Here is a 22,290-nt window from a genome sequence, read left to right as displayed (position 1 = left end):
AACTAATTCAACATTCCAGATGCTTCATCATACACGAGTCTCTTTCTTTATTGGGAAGAACACATCTAACTCATGCACAGCCACCGCAGAGAATCGCCAATTACCGAAATCTGAGGAGCCCCCAGATGGGCCAATGTGGCAAAATACAATATAATCTGAAATGAAGCAAGGGTTTTGATCAGTACAGACCCAAATTTTTCTCGCATCTTTGTTTGTTCATAAAATAATAGTATAGTTTTCTTAGAAAAACCAGAGTGAAAGAAAAAAAAAAGTAAAAGAAAAATGGCTTTGGCAAGCTTGGTGAGAAGAAAGGCATACCTTTTGTCTAGAAACCTGTCGAATTCGCCCGCAGATGCGTTGAAATACTCTTTTTCACTCAGCAATTTCTCGAGGGGTTTCGCTTCAGGATCTGAAGAGAACGACGTCGTCGTCATCGGCGGCGGACCCGGCGGCTACGTGGCAGCTATCAAGGCTGCACAGCTAGGTCTCAAGACAACCTGTATCGAGAAGCGTGGTACCCTCGGTGGTACTTGCCTTAACGTTGGTTGCATCCCATCTAAGGTATGCTCTGCGGTTCCAATTTTGGATTTTTTTCCCAAAATTTATAATTTCTTAATCGATTTTGATTATAAATCTGTAGTAAGATTTGGATTTATTTGTATGGGTTCTTTTGTTTTTGTCTTTTTAAGGTTGTGATAGGTCATGGATTATATGGTGAGATGTATATAAAGCTGATCTTGGTATTCAAATGTGTCTCACTCTTGTTGTGAATACCTTAAGAAACTATGATATGATATGATATGATATTCTATCCGTAGCTGTTGGGTCAAGTGTTAAGGGGCTTGATTGTTCGGGTTTGAGTCTTGTGCATGTGAGAAAATAGCGCTGAGAGAGTTTTGCCTCCCGGGTTTGATTCAGCTCGACTTCGGATTTAGTCCGACTTAATGCGGCTAAACATATATAATCTATTTCTATCTCTGATTGGTATATTTGTTTTATGACTTTGAAGAGAAAAAAAAAATCTCATCCTCATAGTTAGCTTTAAGGTTGTCAGTGTTGAAAATACCCACTTGATTACTACAAGCCTTTATCTTAGTCTTAATATGAATTTGGATGAACTTTATTAGTTGCTTTAAGAGCTTTTTTGTTTTTTAATATTGCAATTTTCTTTTCTTTTCTTTTCTTTTGTGTTTTACATGTAGGCGCTTCTTCATTCATCCCACATGTACCATGAAGCTACGCATTCATTTGCTGGCCATGGTGTGAAATTCTCCTCTGTTGAGATTGATTTGCCTGCCATGATGGCCCAAAAGGACAAAGCTGTTTCTAATCTTACCCGTGGTATCGAAGGTCTGTTCAAGAAGAACAAGGTAAACTATGTCAAGGGCTATGGCAAATTCATTTCTCCCTCTGAAGTTTCTGTAGACACTATTGAAGGTGTGAGTACCGTCGTAAAAGGCAAGAATATCATAATTGCTACTGGTTCCGATGTCAAATCTTTACCTGGTATCACCATTGATGAGAAGAGGATTGTGTCATCGACTGGAGCTTTAGCTTTGCAAGAAGTCCCTAAGAAACTCATAGTCATTGGGGCAGGGTACATAGGGCTTGAGATGGGTTCAGTTTGGGGGCGATTGGGGTCTGAAGTTACTGTTGTTGAGTTTGCCCCAGATATTGTTCCATCAATGGATGCAGAAATCCGCAAGCAATTCCAACGTTCACTCGAGAAGCAGAAGATGAAATTCATGCTCAAAACTAAGGTGGTAGGTGTTGATACTAGTGGAAATGGTGTGAAGTTGACTGTTGAACCCGCTGCTGGTGGTGATCAGACCACACTTGAAGCCGATGTTGTTCTCGTCTCTGCTGGTAGATCTCCATTCACTGCCGGACTTGGCTTGGACAAGATAGGAGTGGAAACTGATAAGATAGGACGGATTTTAGTCAATGACAGATTCGCTACAAATGTGGCCGGTGTTTATGCCATTGGAGATGTAATTCCAGGGCCTATGCTAGCCCACAAAGCAGAAGAAGATGGTGTTGCTTGTGTCGAGTTTATAGCTGGTAAGCATGGTCATGTTGATTATGACAAGGTCCCTGGAGTTGTCTACACTCATCCTGAGGTTGCATCTGTCGGGAAGACCGAGGAGCAGGTTAAGGCACTTGGTGTTGATTACCGTGTTGGGAAGTTCCCTTTCTTGGCAAATAGCCGAGCCAAGGCTATTGATGATGCTGAAGGAATAGTTAAGATATTGGCTGACAAGGAGACAGACAAAATTCTTGGAGTCCATATTATGGCACCAAATGCGGGAGAGCTCATCCATGAAGCAGTTCTTGCCATTAATTATGATGCATCAAGTGAGGACATTGCTCGAGTGTGCCATGCACATCCTACAATGAGTGAGGCATTGAAGGAAGCTGCAATGGCCACCTATGACAAGCCAATTCACATCTAGAAATCTGGATTTTTACATGTTATTCTTCATTTTGATTTGTGTTTGAAAATTTTCGAGATTGACTCGGCAGCAGTCAGCACAAACTGTTCATTTTCTTGTTTGTCCTTACTCGAAACAGATGGCGTGCTTGAATAGACATTTGCCATTCATCATTTACATTTTCCCAATGGCATATAATAACTCAGCATGTTCATTCCTCTGTTTGATCATTGATATGCAATTAATAACTTGAAGCAAATTTCATGTTCTGATGATTTCCTGTTTTACATATATTGCAGTTTTCTCCTAATCTGAGTTAATTTTTTGTTTGGCCAACAGGTTCGTTATGGAAGTGAATACAATTGTTTATTAAAGCAAAACTGTGATGATCCGAGAGAGTAATGAATTCTAAAGAGGAGCAATGAATTTTACATTGTTGTGTATAGAAGTGTTAAATACTTTCAACTTGTAGGTATTTACCGAGAGCGATGAATTCACATCGTGTACGTGTCACGGGTTGAGACTTTCGTGCGAATCATGACATGCGCAACACTCTCTTCAACTTGAGAGTCGTAAAATGTATCTTTTATGGACAAATTTGTGAAACTTAATAGATCAAAGTAAAAATTTACTTGCAAGTTGGCGTGAATTGTAATATATGGTATCTAAACCAACTTTAGGGTTATAATCAGAAAAGAAAAAAAAATCAACGTTGGTGTCTCATCACAGTGGCATTGAGAACAATCGACCTTTATTGGAATGGGAGAAGACTTATATCTAGCCTTATTGGTGACAGATTTTGAGGTAAAAATTACTTTTTAGGTGTCGTGCATTTATTTGCGGTAAATATAAAAATAACAGTAAGGTGAGATTAGTGTAATAACACGAATAAAAAAATTATTTATATATATGTATTACAATGGTTAGGTATAAAATAAAGAATAATTCATATAAATTTAAATATGAAATTAAAAGGATGAGTAAACTTTTATGAAAAAAGTAAAAACAAAATTCCTCCTCTTTTTCCAAACAAGCAAAAAATTGAGAACTGAAATTAATTTATTGCTAACTCATATATTAAAATATTTGTAAAAAATTATACTTCTACCAAATATAACATTATTATTTACCTTTTCACAATGATACTTAAGCTGCTTTTGGATAAAATGACTTTATTATCCTCACATCTCTAAACTTTTTCACCACAATACCAAACACCATCAGGACCATACTTATTAAACACGCTTATTCAACCCAAACTTTTGCTAACAAGAATGCTAAATTAGCTCTAGGTATACGTTTGCACCATCTTAAAAGTGCCTTTTTGTTGGACAAAATCTTGACACACCATAAGCCAATGCAAACATAAGAAATCCCAAAACTGGAGAACGATCTCCCTAAAAACATTAAGCAATTTTTTAGGTTCAGTGGCACTGGAATTTTAGATTAGCAAACATCATCATTTAGTACTAAGCTAACTTGGGTTTGTAACCTTGCATATTAAATGGCTGCACCATCGGTGATGTTCTTTCTCAAAAGAAACATTAGATGTATACATTACAAGCAAACAGCTGTGCAGTAACAAATATGACTGATAGAGGGAGAGAAGGAAGACCTCAAAAATATTTATTTGAAACACAGATGAGTCAGAAATGTATTTGCTAAAGGCTTCCATCCCTAATTATGGGAACAAAAGGCCGCTGCACAATTGTCAACAACTCCGGGTCTTTCCTCCTACAGCTCGGGCACAATGATGCAATAAAAAGCAAGTAATGAATGTACACAATCAAGGGTCCTCCCGCATTTCTGGTCTCCTCCTAGCCTGTAGAGCAAGCCTTGCATCTCTCTCCCTCTCAAATTCCCGATAATCAGTCCGCTGCAAGAAAGAAACCTTATCCAGATACTGGTTCGAACTCTTCTTGTAAGCATCCAACTCGTCCTCCATCCCCTTATTTTCTTCCTTGAATTCTCCCCAATCTTTTTTCGTCTTGTCAAGCACACTGAGCTTTGGCTTCTTCTTGATTTGTTCAAGAACAGCATCTACTGCAGAAGGTGCATAAGCTTTGGACTTTTCAGCTGCCTCTTTTGAATCAGCATGGATTCGCTTTTTTATTTCAATTTCTTGACCAGCGAAGTCTCGTACCTCAGTAATCTGCAAAAGGGGAGATGAAATTAAGAACATTGCTTGACTATGCAGTTGACTCATATACTTACATTCCTATATCCTAGAAGTTTCAAGTTTATTAGTTGGATGCCTCAAAATAAATTGACCACAGTGCTTAGAAGACAGGACATAAGTAATCTTTTTGGAGTTCTCAAGTATTGAAACATAGTTCAAACATTTAGTTAAAGAAAATTTTGAAGCTAAGTCAGAACCTAACATTGACGGAAAGTAAGAGTGCTCAAGTATTGAAACATAGTTTAAACATTTAGTGAAAGACAATTTTGAAACTAAGTCAGAACCTAACATTGACAGAAAGTAAGAGTGCTCAAGTATTGAAACATAGTTCAAACATTTAGTTAAAGACGATTTTGAAACTAAGTCAGAACCTAACATTGACAGAAAGTAAGAGGTCTATAGCCATACTTGCATGCTCAATACCATGGCTAAGTCAATTGGCAACTACAATTTTTTTGCTAACAGTGGTGAAGGATACGCTTACCTCAATTTTCCCTCTATTTGACGCAGCTGCTGCAGCAGCTGCAGCATCTTTCACTGCTGACAGGGCAGCAGCTGCAAGCTTCTTTGCCTCATCACTGACATTGTTCTGCACCACAGTAGCTTCCTTCACTGCTTTATCTTTATTAAGCGCTTCAGTTTCTTTGGGGGCACTTGGAGCCTTTGACTCTGTCCATCTTTCTTGCACCGTATCGCCAGCAGGCACTGCTGGTCTCATTTGCAGATACTTCATCCAATTCTACAAGACAAATCCAAGGCAAACAATTACTACAAAACACAACTATCATCTAATATGCAGTTCTATTAGAAACAAAGAGCATAAGAAACTGCTCACATTGGAAGCTTTGTGCGAAGTTTTATTTGTGGCTGAAGCTTTATTGCTTGAAAATTGTCTCAAGGCATCCTTAGGTATCCCCTTATTCATTTGCTCCCACATCGCTTCCACTCGTGATTTTGCCTCTATCGTAATGAAAACAAACAACTATTCATACCCTTTGGCTCCACAAATGATAAACATAACACTCTCACCAAACCAAAAACAGGATCACTAAGGGAATATACAAGTTGAGAAAATCATAATAACTCACCAGTATTTTCACGTTGGAGATCTGAATTCAAAGCCATAGCATTTTCTTTCACTGACTCGTTCAACGTTCCCTCTTTTCCATTTATATTACCTGAAACATCAAAGAGAGGGGAGAAAAAAAAAGGGGGGTTTTCCTTTAAAAAACCAGGAAAACAGAAAATGACAAATACCCATACATAAAATAGATTCTAAAACATAGAAACTAATGCAATTAGTCTCTTTGAATCAACAAAATAAAATTTCTAGAACCCAATCCAATTCTATTTTCCTACTTTTCATGCATAAATTAAAATCCTAAGTAGAAAAAAGAACCCAGACGAAAAACCGACATAAAAATGGGATCTTTTCCTTGTTCTAAGCAAGAAAATAACAAAAGAGTTAAATTTGTGGGGAAAAGAAAAAAGCACCTGAGTCGTCAGGGCCATTCGAAGTCGTAGCCATTGTTGAAACCCGGATTTAGGATTCTGTATGGAAGAGAGAATCTAATTTCCCGAAAAAAGAAAAATCAGACTGGAAACCCTTGCGAGAAGGAAAGTACAAAGGAGAAGGAAATTTGGAAGATTTTGAGTTAGCAATTACATGCTCCCTCCTTCGCCTAAAGGACTGAAACGATGTCGTTTTCTTCACATTTATTTATGGTGTTTTTCTATACCACGTGTATAAAAATTATAAGTGACATTGTTACTCATAAGTTGAAAAATAATTATTGCTCATAAATATAACTTTTGAGAAAATAATCTATTTTATCTCGTTAGGTGAAAATTGATAAGTATCTGAATTTAAATATAAGGGTGAGTATTTGATTGAGTTAGTCAAATTAAGTAAAAATATTTTGAGTTAGTCAACGAATCTTATTTTAATAACCGAACTCAATTTGAAATTTTTTCGAATCAAGTTAAAAAATTTTCAATCGAGTCGAGTTAACGAATCCTATTATTTGCACCCAAGGTTGCATTTACATAGACTGATTATTTAATACATAAACAATATTAGGGTAAATGACGTAGTTTTACCTTTTCTTATTCGAATTTTCGAATAATTCGGATTGTGTAATTCATATTTTAGTTAAACAGAAAATTTTGATTTTTTATTCAAGTTGATCCGAATAACTCGATTAACTTGAACTATTTAATTAAAATTTTAAATTTTTATCAAATTTTTGAATCGAATTGAATTTGATTTACCCATATTTTAAAGAGTAACAATTATTTTACTAATTCTTTACTTATAAACTATTAAATTGCTGATTTTCAAGTAATTTAATGAAAAGGTTAAAAATATTATCTAATTTGATTAATTTTTTAATTTTTATAAATTGTACGAGTATCGAATTTTAAAAAAATTAAAGTAAATATATTGAATTTTTGATTTTGTAAGTTCATAAAAATAATTTTTATATTACAATATAATTAAATTGGGAAATTTTGTATTAACAAATGCATTATTTAATATAAAAATTCTTTTTATTATTGTAGTAGCCCAATTTTACCCGGACCCTAAACCAAATAAAAGTCCAAAATTAAACAGTCCAAAAATCCACTACCCAAATATTCAAGCCCGAAATAAAAAAAAACCCTAGCCCAAAAGAGTACATGCCCACGGCACTTAAACATTTTTAGAAACTAAAAAACCCTAAGCCCTCACAAGACCGCTCCTCAAGATCGCCCGCCGCCTCGTCCGAGGCTTGCCCCCTCTCTGACCTTACACCAAAATAACAAGCTCTGCCTTCGTTGACCTCGCTGAAACTTGCAAACAAACCAAAAAAGAAATAGCAGAGAAGCAGTGGCAGAAATGAAGCCAAGACAGTGTAAAACATTTGGCTATAAGAGCCACAAATTCCATGTAATCGACAATTTTTCGAATACAAAAAAAGAGGATTGAATACAAAAAATAAAAGATTTGAACTTATATTTTTAAGGTGATATTCGTTTGATATTTCTGTTTATTTTTACATTTAAGTTTTTATTATATTTATTTATTTATTTTATCTACGAAAATAAAAAGAAAGAAGAAGAAAAATGTAATATCCCGAAAATTACTCTTGTAATACCGAAAATTACTACAATAAGAAAGTAGGTATCATTGATAGTAAAATAAGGAAATAAAGTGACAAAAGGGAAATTTTGAGTTATGACAACATTGGGAATTATATTATGACATGTTAATTCAAGAAAGGATTAAATCGCAAAAGTGAGAAAAATTTTGTTGCCTAAGAGTAAATACTCGAAATTTGAGGGATTAAAGTGTAAATATAAAAAAGTTGAAGGACCAATAGTGTAAATATTTTAAGAGTGGAATAATCTAGAAACTAAGGAAAATGGATGAATTAGGACCAAATTGAAAAGGTGACGAATTTTGAGGGACTAAATTACAATTTTACCAAATTAAGTGATGACTCAAGGATGGAATTTCAAAAGATTATAAAGGGTAAAATGGTCAAATAGAGAGAGAGAGAATTCTAGAAGGTAATGATGATGTTTGTGATATTTTTAATTAATTAATTAGATAAATGTTATTTAATTAATATTTTATTAAGATTTTTAGTATTATTTTACTATTAAATAATTAATATAAAAGGGAGGAAAGATGATGAAAAAATCATCATCTTTCCATGCACCCAACGTTAGAAGAGAAGATCAGAAAGAAAGTTTTGCTTTCTTTACAATTTGGTCCTTTCACCAAAAATTTACCATTTTCACCTAGAAATCAAAAGAATTTTCATAGCTTCAAAGAGAGAAAAATAATAATGAGACAATGGGGAGCTAGAATGTCAAGTTAGATTCAAGAAATAGAAGCTGGAGGAGAGAGAAAATCAAGTTAAAGATTGAAATCAATAGCACAAGGTAAAGAACATCAAGATTTCAATATATTTTTAAGTTTGTTATTGTTGAAAAGCATGGAAATGATGTTATAGTAGAGTTTTATTATATAAAGTCTTATGTTCTTGATATATTAGTGAAGGAAATAAGTTAAAATGATGGGAAATATTATAGAGAAAGGGAATTAGGAGTTATAAACTTAGTAATCAACATCTTGTACTAAAACAGTTTTGGACAGCAGCATTAGGTTAACTTTGAAAAATCACCATAAATTGTGAAAATCTAATTAGAGGATGAAAAATATGGAATTAAATCTTATTGAGTCTAGTTTCTCATAGAAGAAACAGTGTAAGTAATGAAATTGTAAATCATGAGATATAATGAATTTTGTTAGATAAGGTCAGAATGAATTCGGGTTCCCTGTTATGACTTGTAAAAATCATTAAAATTGTATAAAAATAATTATGGGTTATAATTTATATATTTAAAATCCTTAATGAGTACATTTTCAATAGAAACAAATGGGGACATCATCTGAATTCTATACAAAGAGATAATTAATTTTTAGTGAAGAGGGGTCGGAACTTTTGAACAGTGAAACAGGGGAAACTTTAAAGAATAAACTGTACTTATTGGCTGAACGAAAAATTATGAAAATTTTATGGTAATAAGATATGTGAGTCTAGTTTTAGGGAAAATTAACGGATATTAATTTTGAGCTTTGTAGCTCAATATATAAATAAATTAGTGACTCTGACTCAAACAAACAACTTGAATTTACATACAGGAAAATAGTGATAGTATGGATAATGTTGTTTAAATGTGTTATACACATTAAGGATGTGGAATGGAGAGGAGGAGGATGAAAATAAATGATTATTCAACTAGCATAAGTTCTCATTAAAATAGTCAATTTGCATGTTTTAGGTTCAAGGACTAAATTGAATAAAAGTAATATTTTAAGGGTAAATTGGTAAAGATGTCAAAAAGTGACCAAATTGCATGAAATGAATTGTTTTATTATTTAAATTAATAAATTGAATGAAATATTATTTTATATCAAGATTGGGTGGAAATTGAGGAAAATAAAAATTACCAAAATATCCACGAATTTTGGTATTTCGCAATTTAGCCTCGGTAAGTTCGTGTAACTTGAATTATATTCTTATATGATTGAAATATATATATTGGATTGAGAAATTGATTTGAATTGTGAACATGAGAAATTGTGAATTGAATGAAATGGAAATGAAGCTTTGAATTACATGAGTAAATATTGGGTCTCATAGGCCCTATTTGTTATGAATATAATATTCCGAGGATATGATGTAAAGGATTATAAAAGCACGTTAATAATTTGAAAGTTTTAATTCGGATGAAATTTTGTAACTCGGTTTAATACGTATGCAAATGTATGTCCTCTAGTAATGCCTTGTACCCTATTCCGGCGTCGAATACGGGTAATGGGTGTTACAATGTGACATCGCCAGATTCGGTCATTACGTTTAGACCAGGTTTGGGGTGTTACAGAAAACCTTACTGGAGTCATTCCGCGGTCTCGTCGTCGGAGGTCTCTTCTCCGTCGTCGAAATCGGACCTAAAAGGAAGGAGGAGGGACCTTTTCTTTCGATTTTTTGGGGGTTGAGAATGCTTGGCTTTCAAATAGTTGAAAACAGGGCTAAAAAGCTCATTTTGCCCGCCGTGGCCATGGCGGTGGCCTTCTTGGTTAATTTCTGGAGCCCTAGAAAGAAAAGGAAGATTTTTTTTAGAAGCTATTCAAATGATTTGTTGTCATGTTTTTATTATTATTTATAATAGGATCAATACGACGTCGTTTTGGGCCTAAGCTTCAGGGGCCAAAACGGCATCGTTTTATCATTAACCCAAAAACCGACCCGAGAGCTGCCAAGGTCAACGTGTTTTCGCGCCTAATGGGTTATTTGCTGACCTGATCCTTCCACCTTTTATGTGCTTTTCAATCTAGTCTTATTTATTTTTATATATTTCCACATTTTACATTACAATTTCACTTCCATTTCATTTTAGCCCACCTAAGAAACGACGCGCATAAGGAATCAGGGATAATTTCACGTTTACCCCCTAGTTCTTTTCGCGTGTGTCATTTTAACCCATTGTTCTGTTTATTTAATTATATTTTTTTAAATTTATCCCTTTAATTTCATCCTAATTTCGATTTAATACTTAACCTTCAATTCCAACCCTTTACACATATTATTTCATTTTATTCATTTATTTATTCACCTATCATTTTTTACCCTCTTTTTACACTTAAAATATAGATTATTTACACTCTGTTACTTGCGTGTTTTTATTATTAAATTATTATTTTAATGTTTTATTATTCCGTTATTTTACCATTTTATTTATTTTGATACTTTCATGTCACATTTATTTATTTTTATCATGTATATTACCTTTTATTATTCTTATTTTTTATTGTTTAATTAACGTTAGATTTAATCGATCATTGCCATTACTTATTTGTTGTCTCATTATTATCAATATTTCGTCATTTTACTTATTTGTGTTATCATCCCATTATTGTTCCAATCATGTCATGAGCCGTGTTTAAATATTCATTCTTTACACTATAATCCAAATAAAATAAATATGTATAGTTTTAAACATTACATGTGTATTTATTCAAAACTTTTGGAAATAAGACAATATTTCGTATTTGAAAATTCGAGAAGTTGTGCCCTAACTTACTAGGTTTCGATTCTTCTCGTGTTACCTAAATAACCGAATATCCTTCTAAAATTAAAATAAATGAGGTTTAAATAAAAGACAAGCTTATTCTCAAAAATACGATGTGTCATGTCTTAACTTACGGGATGTGACACTTTGTTACTTTGAGATAAGGAGACATTTTACACTTTTTGATTTATTCAAGTAATTTTAATTAAAAACAACACAATATAAAGAGGGATCGTATTTTAAATTCTTTTCGAGTTTTTAATTTTTGACATTAAAACATTAAGTAATCAACTAGGTACCAATTTTGAGCGTATCGAGAGTGCTAATCCTTCCTCGTGCGTAACCGACTCCCGAACCTATTCTCTAGATTTTGTAGACAAAAGATTATCATTTTAGTAAATTTAAACTTTTATTAAAATGATTAAATTATGAGGTGATCCGATTACACCTAAATAAAAAGGATTGGTGGCGACTTCATTTTCGTTTCCTTTTATCAAAAAAAATGGTTTCGACAATTATTATTTTAAATCATTCAATTAGTTTGCATTACAAATGAATGACCTTTGTTACAAAACCCAAATTTCTTTTACTTGGCTTTACTTAAAAAATGATCTGTTGAAGTTTGAATTGTGGATTAATTTTTGAAGAATTAAATCGTATTAAAATTTATATAAATTAATATATAATATTAACATTTCATAAATCAATGTATAATATAATTAATTGTAAGATTATTACAAAAATTTTACAATACTAATTAAAAGAAAATATATATTATTTTCACATTTTCTATGTCACTTTCTCATATTTTTGAAACATTTTAATTATTTTAATATTATTAAAAATATTTATGTAATAAAATATATATCTATTCATTAATTTTCAATTCGATTTCTCAAAATAAATTTTATAATTTTCATTACAAAAATATAATTTTCACACTTACTACAGCAATCAATAATAGCAACACAAACAATGAACATGACATTAATGGCAACAACTATGGTATATCAATTTACTAATAAAATTATAAAAATAAAGGATTAAATTATATAAAATTGAAATTGAAAGATTAAATTTAAAATTTACACATAGTATAGGGACTAAACCAGAATTAGACCTCCAAAATTGTGACATGAACCCGCTCTGTCTTCACCTTATCTCTATATTATTATTTCATCGACGAGGAAACACAGAAACAAAACCGAAGAACAAAAAGAAAAATGGCGTCTTTGGCTCAACAGTTCACAGGTCTAAGATGTCCACCACTCTCCTCATCTCGGTTTTCTGTGAAACCAAAGCAAACCCAGAAAGTGGGCGCTTTTGCTTCTCCTATAGTTTCAGCCGTCGCGGTCTCAAATGCACAGACCAAAGATAGGCTTGAACTCAAGAAGATGTTCGAGGATGCTTACGAACGCTGTCGAACTGCTCCTATGGAAGGCGTTGCTTTTACTGTTGAGGATTTTCAAAATGCTCTTGAGAAATATGACTTTGATTCTGAGCTTGGAACCAAGGTTTGGGGTCCCCCCCCTTCTTTTCATTTGGTTGTTTTATTTCATTCAAATTCTTAAAATTTATCCATTTTATATTGGATTAGGAATTGCTAGCGGATTATGTGGATTGGGTACTTATTTTATTGACCATTTATTTGAAAATCATCATTCAATATGAATTATGTTAATTTATGAGCTCATTTGAGGTAATTTATGTGAATTATGTTGAAATTGTGTTTGAGGGTAGGTTTGGTTGGAATTTGTGTCTGGATTTTCATTTTTTAGTTCTGCTGGTGTTTCTTAGGTGTGAAAAAGATTAATTGAAATTCTACAATTTTACTTGTGTTTGTGCTTGAGGTTTTATGATTTGGATAAAAAGAAATGTATATGTTTTTCAGGTTAAAGGAACAGTTTTCTGCACAGATGGCAATGGGGCATTGGTTGATATTACTGCCAAATCTTCTGCATATCTACCGGTCCAAGAGGCCAGCATTCACAAAATTAAACATGTAGAAGAAGTTGGTATAGTTCCTGGTTTAAGGGAGGAATTTATGATTATCGGTGAAAACGAGGCTGATGATAGCTTAATTTTGAGCTTAAGGTCCATCCAATATGAACTTGCCTGGGAAAGATGCAGGCAACTTCAAGCTGAGGATGTTGTCGTGAAGGGCAAGGTACGTATGTTCTGCCAATTGTATCTGATTGAAACTCTTATAGGTCTAGAGCTTCCTGAAAAGTTTTATACTTAATTCTAGCAATCTCGCGCACTGCTCTTTGACTAACTTGTACTTGCAAGAAGTAGGTTGTTGGTGCAAACAAGGGTGGAGTAGTGGCATTGGTGGAGGGTCTTCGAGGGTTTGTTCCTTTCTCACAGATATCATCGGTTAGTTATGTGATCCCATTGCTGCCCTTATCTATGTTGTATTTCGCTTTACCAAATTCCCTTTAAGATCAAAATTTTGCACTAGTAGGTTAGCTGCTAGTTTGTATTCAAAATGTGATTTTATGGTGACAATAGTTTTGTGAATCTTTCATCATAAAATTGATTCTTCATGTCTCATCAGAAATCCACTGCAGAAGAGCTTTTAGATAAGGAGCTCCCTTTGAAGTTTGTAGAGGTTGACGAGGAACAGTCCAGGCTTGTCTTCAGTAACCGCAAGGCCATGGCTGATAGCCAAGCACAGCTCGGAATTGGATCGGTTGTCCTCGGAACTGTTCAGAGCCTGAAACCATATGGTGCTTTCATCGACATTGGTGGAATTAACGGCCTTCTTCACGTCAGTCAAATCAGTCATGATCGTGTTTCAGATATTGCTACGGTTCTTCAACCTGGTGACACTCTGAAGGTGAATTGTGTTACAGCAATATTTAATTATTGGCAAGAAATTCTGCTTCTTAGAAATGGATTTTAAAAACCGTGTAAAAACAGGTCATGATATTGAGCCATGACCGTGAAAGAGGCCGAGTAAGTCTTTCCACAAAGAAACTAGAGCCTACCCCTGGAGACATGATTCGCAATCCAACTCTTGTGTTTGAGAAGGTAGTTCCCATTAATGGTCTCAATCTTCTTCTGCAGTTGCATCAGATTTTGACCATAATTTGTTGTTATATACTGCATTCACCATCCATTTCATTGTAGCTGGGAATAGATCAGCATAACTGTGAATTTGGTTTTGTTTCAATTTTTATAACAGGCTGAAGAGATGGCTCAGACGTTCAGGCAGAGAATTGCCCAAGCAGAAGCTATGGCTCGTGCTGACATGCTCAGATTCCAGCCCGAGGTACGATTTTAGTTACCAGCTAGTTTCCTGATAGTAGAACAGTGTTAAGATTAGTGTGTAGCGGTTAACCTGACTTTTCAATTGGTGCTGGAATATTGCAGAGTGGGTTAACTCTGAGCTCTGATGGGATATTAGGTCCCCTTGCATCAGACCTGCCAGCCGAAGGTCTAGACCTCAGTGATGTTCCTGAAGCTGAAGAAGTTTAATTCATTTGGATTTGCTTTTCCAAATTTCCATATTATTTGCTTTGTAAAAGTTGTCCAAGTGCCTTCTTACAGCCAAATGCCATACATTTCGCTGTAGGATATAGCTTTGAGCCTTTGACCATTCATTATTAGTATAATTTGGGAGTTTATTACAACCTCTTCTCACTATTGTAACACACAACTGCTCTATGTCTAAGTTCCATTAGCTGTAGGAAGAGTGTACGAGGGTAAAGTCATGACTTTGACATCAACTATGACAAAAAATAATTACAATACGACTCAAAGCATAACAAAAAAATAATACAAACACGATATGCATATATACCGTCTCAATTTATATATTAAAGATATTATATAATATTGGATATATGATAATTGATCGACACAATAATCAGAAGATTTTAGAAGTCGACAAGTTGATTTACATTTTCAGATTGTGATGCCTCTATTATATATAAGAACTATCCTACGTACAAATACAAATACAAAATTCTCTATTTCAACTTATATAGTTCCTGTCCCAAAAAGAAAACACTTGTATAGTTCTTAAACCCAAAGATAAGGGTCAAATTTGACTATATAACCGCAAATCCAACAGAGAAAATTAAGTATAAAACCATTCTCTTGTACATGAAAAAAAAAGGTCTAGAAGAAATGCTTTGATTTCAGTCCTGGCTTCTACTACTACTACACTGGTACCGTTAGCTTCTATTTTCTCCTTTGCTGCTCTTCTTGCTTTTCTTTTGCTTCTGTTTCAATTGAGTAAGACCGGCTGCTGTTATCTTCACATTGCCGATAATTGCAGCTACTAGCTCGGGATCAGTGCATGCTTTCATCAATTCCTTCTCTCTATTACTTGCTTCCGGCATGTGGCTAAACAGATTCATGGCAGTCTTTGCAGCTACACAAGAATACCAACAGTTAAGTATCAGTAAAAAAAAAAAAAAAACAAAAACACGAACCGAAACAGTAAGTAGAACATTTTGAGACCTTTTCCTTTCTTTGCATTTCCTGGAATTATCTTTACGCGGTACTTGTATGATTGCACTGCACTATAAGGGCCACAGACAGGCACAGCATATAAGAGAATGTCATTGGGAAGAGGATTCCCTGTCAAGTAATCCACATCATTTAATCTTCCTTTCTCTTCTTCACCTATCTCGTTGACATCGTCTTCCTCCATGGCCACTCTATCCAACTCATTACTGTCATCCAAACCTGCACGGCGATCATCTGCAACTCCAGTTGCAAGATGCAAAGTGTCATCAGGATGTTCAGGACAATCCCGGGCAAGATGGCCTACCTTTTTACATTTATAACATATTTTTGGGGCATCTTGAGGACCTGAAATTTTTTAAAAATAAGTGAATTTAAGCCCGATAACAGGATTCTCCACTTTGAATTACTAGAAAATTTGGTATCAAAATTTCTGGAAAAAGCATACCACTAGCATTGGGTTTCTGGTTGACGCTGGCAGCTGTTTTAGTTTTCCCATCATCAGAACCTTCATTTTTGTTAGCTTTCCCAGATGACTGCAATTCAAAATATCATCTGTTTTTAAGTCTAGACTACAGCCAATACAATTTGAGGCACGAAAACTCCACAAAGAGAGAGAAGCCTACAACATTTATAAATATTTTAAGCATGTAAGAAATAATCAAGTTGGTGTACTCACAGCTAATAATGCCATCCGAATGCTCCTCTCTTCCTCATCCTGGTCAGCATACTTCTCCTTTATTTTCTTGAGTTTGCCTCTCTGCCCACGGCTTATTTTTCCACCGCCTGGTTTCTTATTCTGCACACTATCTCCGGGTACATTGACAGCATTACCATTCTCTTTTGCCTTCTCATTGCCCTTCTCAATGTTAGCATTGGCAGCAGTACTGCCTGGTCCTTTCTTGAGCTTTCTTCTTTCAGCTTTTGAAATATGAGGCTTATCCCTAACTGTAGCATTCTTCTCTTCATGGTTATCTTCATCTGCCCAATTATTTTGAGATGTGATGAGAACAGGGGTTTTACCCAAGAGACTAGCAGATCCAAGCACCAAAGTGCGATCAAGGAGATCCTCAAGTTGGGGACTCACAGAAGCAACATCACCGCCTACAATGTCGGATACATTTGGGTTACCAACGTCATTCAAACTAGTACTGTTCTCAGCAGCTACTGCAGGCACATCAGTTGCTTCACCACCTTTATCTGATTCTGACTCAGAAATTTCTATGTGAGGACCACTTTCTTCAACATCATTTATCCCTTCCTCCTCGCCCCTCACCCTCCTTTCATTTAGATGTGATCCCAAGGAGCTCTCATCCAAGCGAAACAATAATCCAAATCCCATTATAAGAGGATGTGGAGGAAGAAAATTCTTCTTCCCACGTATCATGAAACTTCCCACAGTAAGATATTCCCCTGTAGGAGCAGTTTTACTAACCTGGTGGGGATAAACCCACCAAGCACTGGTAACAATCTTTGAATCCCATGCCTGGCTATGACAAACCTATTTCACAACAAATGAAATATGAGCTGCAAGTATTGTATTTTGTTCTTCCTGAAAAAGAAAGTGAATTAACAGAGAACACGGGAATATTATTTACTGTGAAACATCCTGCTTGGTTTAAAGTAAGAGGTGGTACTGGCTGCTCGAGTCTGTGATTCTTGATTATTGTACTAGATGCCCCATGCAAATCTGCATGAACATACCTGTTTCAATATGCAAATGACTATTAAAATTGCATTATAAACCATATTTTAAAACCAGTAACTAGAAAAACGCTGCAAAAAAAATGAAGGAATGCTCATTTCTAAGGAAAGAAAAAGCATAACGAAATCTCAGGTCCTTCCACTTGAGCAACTTTTAATGAAACTCTTTCCCAATGCAAATTAGACTATTGAATTTCATAGATATCTATAATGCTCAGCACTTAAGACCAAGAACATCCAGGGGAAACTCAAAATGCAATAGCTCGGAAAGTATTAAAAAAGAAAGAAAACAAAAATGTAAACCATTAAAAGAGTACTTACAGATCTCCCTTTGACATATATCTCTTGACGATCATTTCATTCTGTTGAGCATCACGTCCACTAATAACCAAATAGTTTTCACTGCTGATGAACCAATTAAATTTCTCAAACCAATGAACTTTGCGCATATGTGAAATTGTTGCAACAGTTTTTTCCTGCAATACGTTAACGATGCATTCAGCAAGCTAGAACAAAGGACATTTAAAGAATGATCACAATCATACAACCCCAAAGTCCATCAGCGTAAAAGCAAGTCCAAAGCCCCAAGTGAAAAGGCTGCTAAAAAGTGCATCTTTAATTTTACATAAATATATTTCATTATATTCTCTATCAGTGAAACTTAAGTTGTATTTCTAGTTGACAACAGAAATAAGTATCTGAACAGTTACAGCTACCTGTGAAAGCTGAAGACGAGTCTTTCTCTCAGCTGCCTTAAAAGCCTTCTCATGTGCTGTGATAGTCTTCTCCTGTTTGCTCTCTTGCTTTTTCTTCATCTCGTACCACCGTCGAGCATTGGCATGAGCTGAAAGTGCCAAATCAACTTCAACCTTTTCAAAGTGAAAAACAGCAATAGCAACTCAGATAATTAGGGTGCAGTTTGTGGGTGTTAAATTATTTCCTATTTTTACATACACGAGTAGATGAAGAGAACCCCTTCGAAGGAGGGAATAATCAAACTGAATAAGATATGATTAGGACAATGCATGAAAATTAATAAAAGAAGCATATATAAGCATTATAGAAACAGATAAGTATAGAGATTAAACACTGGCAAGGAAACCTAAATTTAAACTGAAATAGCACCTTATCTGCTGGGAGTGTCTTTTCATCATCATCCATTTCATCAAGATTGTTGCTCAGTAACAATGTCATGCAATTCCTTTCAAGATGCAGCTGGTCAATTAGGCCAGCCACAGGATTTCCAGATTTCTTCTCTTCCTTTACCATACGAGCAAGATCCTCCCAACTCATACCCTTTGCAAGAGCTACACGAACAGCCAATATGGCAGCATCCACATCTTCTAGGTTGTACTCTATCAATTCTGCCATTCGGACACAATTATCAACTTCTTTCTTCAGTATATGAACACGATTTTCCTGTAGCAAAACATGGCTTGCATTAACATGACAATAAAAAAATTTAAAAATAAAAAAAAGCATGAAATGCCTTTTATGATCCTCAAGGATAGTCATCCTATCAAGATCATAAAGCAACAACATATTTTGGGATTATATCACAAACCTGATCCAAGCGAATCTTGTTTAATTTCTGATTGGCAGTGCTCTCCTTGGTCTTTTGCTGTTGCTCAACCCTTTGGCTCTCAATTTTGCTGTAGAACTCATCCAAAGCTGCATCAAATGTTTCAAAATTCACATGCTCTCTTGACTTGAACTGATTCAATAGAATAGGGCAACATTCATCATACATCTGCAGAGAATAACCAGATAACAATTAGTGAGAACACAAATGAATCAGGAAATTCAATCAATGTAATAGTTTTGGTCATTGTTTTTGAAGGATGAATTATCAACTCGGTTCTAAGCAAAATTGCTAACAAGTGATACTTAATGATAAAACAACCTGGCCAGTAGTTCCATCATAGTTGGAGCCATCCTTTCCTGGATTCTTTTTCTGCATTAAAATGTATCCTTCAGGAACCTTGTCACCCGAAATAACATCTTGCAGCCAGTCCTCAAATTTTTCAACAGCTTGGGCCAAAGCTTGAATCTTATCATCATCAAGCTTGTTATCTTTATTTACTTTTGTATTTGAAACCAGACCAGCATCTAAAATGATATGCTCAGCGAGTGCAGGACCATAACCCAATGCCTCTCCAAGAACATTCTTCAATGTAGCCTGTTTAGAACGAGTATTATCACTGGCACTTTTGTTTGGCTCAGAAGTTTTCCCACCCTTGTGACTACCCTTCTTGTCTTTTTCTTTTCCTTTAGGTGCGTCAAGTGAATTATTCCCAGCTTCAATAACCTTAGCAGCTTGATTCTCATCTGGATTACTAGAAGAAGTGAGGGCTGTCTGCAGCTTCAAGATGGTGGTTCGCTCAAAATGCCGGCAGATCTCAGTAGGGTAACGATGGCGTGACATGATCGCAACCCCTTTATCATCATCCCTGCCATGGATGAATGTGCACAATTCATTTATCAAACTAAGTTCACTTAAATTACAAACTGGAAAACATCAAAACCATGAATTTTGAAAAGGAAGAAAATGCCACAACAAATAAACATCACTAAGCATGACATTCTTACCGGATTCCCAGAAACATGAATTTAAACTGAGGATGAGAAAAATTGTTACCTATGGGAACGAAGAAGTGTCAAAACAGTGAATTCGGAATCAGTGAGGATAATGTTTCCTTGGGCGTACAATTCCAATATTACATAATGAGCATTAGTGCCTAACCCGAATTGGAACAGAATTATCTGCGCACAAAAGCTTAATAAATTGAGAAGTTAAAAAAACAGAAATCAAAGCAAACTAAATATATATATATATACCCTATCATAACCGAGTTGACGAACATCTTCAAGCCTTCTAGTTCGAATATGCTTTCTTAATTTGAGGGTAAAGCCAGAAGGTGTATTGCTCTTATCCCTATATAACATTTCGAAAATTTATTTAATGTAAATTTAAAAGAAAAAAAATTGACATTACAAAAAAGAAGAAACATACCGAACATAAGCAGTGGTATGTAAACGGACGCCGCTCTCCATTAACAACAGTACTTTCTCGCTCTCTCCCGACTCCGTAACGCCGCTACTATTCATTAGCTTGAATATATATGTCTACAATAGCAAACCATAAGCATTAATCTTCAGATTTTAGAAAGAAAAAAAATCCTCGTTTCTTCATTTGCAGAAGAAAGGGGGGAGGGATTGAAAAATTAAAAAGAAAAAAATAAAACCTTGGGAGAGAGATCGTAGACGTTGGAACAACGCATGCCGATCAATCTTCGCAAGCACTTGACTTCGGCGGCAACATCGGCGGTGTTAAGGCGCACCTTCACCATTTTCCCTTCTCTTTCTTTGTTTCTCTGTCGCTTAGTTTTGGGGAACCTTTGAGCGCAAGAGAGGTGATTATGGTGTTGCAGTGAGGCTCAGCCTGGGCTTGGAATTGGGTCTTGGCGAACCCAACATGGTTGGGCTCTATTATGTCTGGGGATCGGACCAAGGCTTGAGCTCAACTCAGGGATTTTGTTTAGTTTTACGGATTATTGTAATAATAGAATCAGAAATTAAATCGGTTGGATTTTCTGTTTTCCATTCAATCAATTGAATTAGTTGAAGCAGATGGTTTAATCAATTTAAAATTAATAATAACTGAAAATAATTATGAAATATTTTTAAGAAAAGGTATGTATACAAAAATCAAAATAATAATGAACAAAAAAATAATGAAAAATTCAAAATATTTTGTTTTAAAAAGGAAAAAATTATTTCTCTAGTTCTTTATATTTATACCAATTCTAAAATTTTTAAATTATTTTGATTATACATCACTGGTCGGACTTCTAATTTATGGTTTTGATTAATCAATAGATCAAATTTACTTCTTATAATATTAGATTCACAAATTATTTAGTTATTAAATTCATCTAAAATATGATATGTAGTTTATAATTTCAAAATTATCATGATTCATGATATTATTATGAACAATGTTTTCATATTCCGAGCGATTATAATTGTGAAAATTGTTCATTTTATAATAAAAAAATAATTTACTTTTTAAGTTAAACCATAAAGTCGTCTCAAGTAGTTTTAATTTTTCTTTTCGTTTTACATCTTCATTTTTAAATCAAATTAATCATTTTTATACCATATTAAATGATTTTTTTGTTTTGGTCAAAATTAAAGTATTTATCATTAGTAATGGTGATTATCCCTTATCGCATAAATTTTTCAAAAAAATAAACAATTATTTATAAAATGTACTTCATTACTATAAATTAAGATTGAATCTCGATTACATAATTTAAAGATGAAATGAATTATAACATTATTAAATCTCGTAATATATTTATTTATTTTGAGGTGATTTTTATTTTTAGTCATTGACATTATAATGATCTCTCGTAATACTCTTGACCTGACTTGTCCTGTTAGAGTACTCAACGTGAAGTAGGATAATCTTATCAGATAATAATTACCATTATTCATTTGCCTGTTTAATCCTTAGTTATGCTAATCAACTCAAAGGCTTTCACTTTTCCTTTTTCGTTTTTGTTACGAGATTAGAACCCTTCGTTTATTCACTTTATACAAACATGTCACACGCACAACATCATTACTTCCTTCGTGTTTTGTGGAAAGCTTTCTACACTTCCGTCTAATTCACGAAAATTGATAAATTACACTTTTTTTCCTTTTTGCTTTCAATTTATCAAAATTTAATTTTAATTATTTATAAAGAATTTTAAAAAGTACGCTATGATAAACTGAAAAAAATAGTATTAAAAATTAAAATTAAAAATTAAATTTAAATTATAAAATTTATTTCATTAATACTTAAAATTGTAATTATATACTAAATAT

At 34.2% G+C, this 22,290-nt stretch overlaps 4 protein-coding genes across 4 annotated transcripts; 2 read left to right on the top strand and 2 right to left on the bottom strand.

Moving 5' to 3' along the window:
• The first annotated feature begins 76 nt into the window (after positions 1-76).
• On the top strand, positions 77-2,650 carry LOC105796931 (dihydrolipoyl dehydrogenase 1, mitochondrial). Its single transcript, XM_012626790.2, has 2 exons — positions 77-561; positions 1,203-2,650. The coding sequence occupies exons 1-2, from the start codon at positions 283-285 to the stop codon at positions 2,451-2,453; spliced, it is 1,530 nt and encodes a 509-aa protein (XP_012482244.1). The 5' UTR covers positions 77-282; the 3' UTR covers positions 2,454-2,650.
• A 1,244-nt stretch (positions 2,651-3,894) lies between these two features.
• On the bottom strand, positions 3,895-6,286 carry LOC105796930 (uncharacterized). Its single transcript, XM_012626789.2, has 5 exons — positions 6,106-6,286; positions 5,700-5,789; positions 5,447-5,571; positions 5,096-5,350; positions 3,895-4,584 (listed from the first exon to the last, which is right to left on the bottom strand). The coding sequence occupies exons 1-5, from the start codon at positions 6,137-6,139 to the stop codon at positions 4,219-4,221; spliced, it is 870 nt and encodes a 289-aa protein (XP_012482243.1). The 5' UTR covers positions 6,140-6,286; the 3' UTR covers positions 3,895-4,218.
• A 6,130-nt stretch (positions 6,287-12,416) lies between these two features.
• On the top strand, positions 12,417-14,870 carry LOC105796929 (30S ribosomal protein S1, chloroplastic). Its single transcript, XM_012626788.2, has 7 exons — positions 12,417-12,749; positions 13,127-13,402; positions 13,531-13,611; positions 13,793-14,074; positions 14,158-14,268; positions 14,423-14,509; positions 14,611-14,870. The coding sequence occupies exons 1-7, from the start codon at positions 12,459-12,461 to the stop codon at positions 14,713-14,715; spliced, it is 1,233 nt and encodes a 410-aa protein (XP_012482242.1). The 5' UTR covers positions 12,417-12,458; the 3' UTR covers positions 14,716-14,870.
• A 316-nt stretch (positions 14,871-15,186) lies between these two features.
• On the bottom strand, positions 15,187-20,821 carry LOC105796927 (uncharacterized). The gene is made up of 14 exons (XM_012626786.2): positions 20,661-20,821; positions 20,429-20,541; positions 20,254-20,350; positions 20,054-20,178; positions 19,319-19,865; positions 18,980-19,165; positions 18,541-18,834; positions 18,132-18,284; positions 17,737-17,891; positions 17,310-17,415; positions 16,391-17,212; positions 16,160-16,247; positions 15,706-16,059; positions 15,187-15,616 (listed from the first exon to the last, which is right to left on the bottom strand). The coding sequence occupies exons 1-14, from the start codon at positions 20,763-20,765 to the stop codon at positions 15,417-15,419; spliced, it is 3,345 nt and encodes a 1,114-aa protein (XP_012482240.1). The 5' UTR covers positions 20,766-20,821; the 3' UTR covers positions 15,187-15,416.
• Positions 20,822-22,290: the final 1,469 nt, after the last annotated feature.

This window comes from Gossypium raimondii, chromosome 3, assembly GCF_025698545.1.
Source record: "Gossypium raimondii isolate GPD5lz chromosome 3, ASM2569854v1, whole genome shotgun sequence".
Classification (NCBI taxonomy): domain Eukaryota; kingdom Viridiplantae; phylum Streptophyta; class Magnoliopsida; order Malvales; family Malvaceae; genus Gossypium; species Gossypium raimondii.
This window is presented reverse-complemented; position numbering and strand designations above follow the sequence as displayed.

Excerpts from the sequence above, each read along its gene's own strand:
- LOC105796930 (XM_012626789.2), bottom strand. The coding sequence starts at position 6,139 with ATGGCTACGACTTCGAATGGCCCTGACGACTCAG. Across the intron at positions 5,572-5,699 it reads TCTCCAACGTGAAAATACTG|AGGCAAAATCACGAGTGGAA; the intron begins GTGAGTTATTAT and ends TCATTACGATAG. Across the intron at positions 5,351-5,446 it reads CTTCGCACAAAGCTTCCAAT|AATTGGATGAAGTATCTGCA; the intron begins GTGAGCAGTTTC and ends TTTGTCTTGTAG.
- LOC105796929 (XM_012626788.2), top strand. The coding sequence starts at position 12,459 with ATGGCGTCTTTGGCTCAACAGTTCACAGGTCTAAGATGTCCACCACTC. Across the intron at positions 13,403-13,530 it reads ATGTTGTCGTGAAGGGCAAG|GTTGTTGGTGCAAACAAGGG; the intron begins GTACGTATGTTC and ends TGCAAGAAGTAG. Across the intron at positions 13,612-13,792 it reads CTTTCTCACAGATATCATCG|AAATCCACTGCAGAAGAGCT; the intron begins GTTAGTTATGTG and ends ATGTCTCATCAG.
- LOC105796927 (XM_012626786.2), bottom strand. The coding sequence starts at position 20,765 with ATGGTGAAGGTGCGCCTTAACACCGCCGATGTTGCCGCCGAAGTCAAG. Across the intron at positions 19,166-19,318 it reads ATGATGGAACTACTGGCCAG|ATGTATGATGAATGTTGCCC; the intron begins GTTGTTTTATCA and ends TATTCTCTGCAG. Across the intron at positions 17,213-17,309 it reads ACCAAGCAGGATGTTTCACA|GTTTGTCATAGCCAGGCATG; the intron begins GTAAATAATATT and ends GTTGTGAAATAG.
- LOC105796931 (XM_012626790.2), top strand. The coding sequence starts at position 283 with ATGGCTTTGGCAAGCTTGGTGAGAAGAAAGGCATACCTTTTGTCTAGA. Across the intron at positions 562-1,202 it reads TTGGTTGCATCCCATCTAAG|GCGCTTCTTCATTCATCCCA; the intron begins GTATGCTCTGCG and ends TTTTACATGTAG.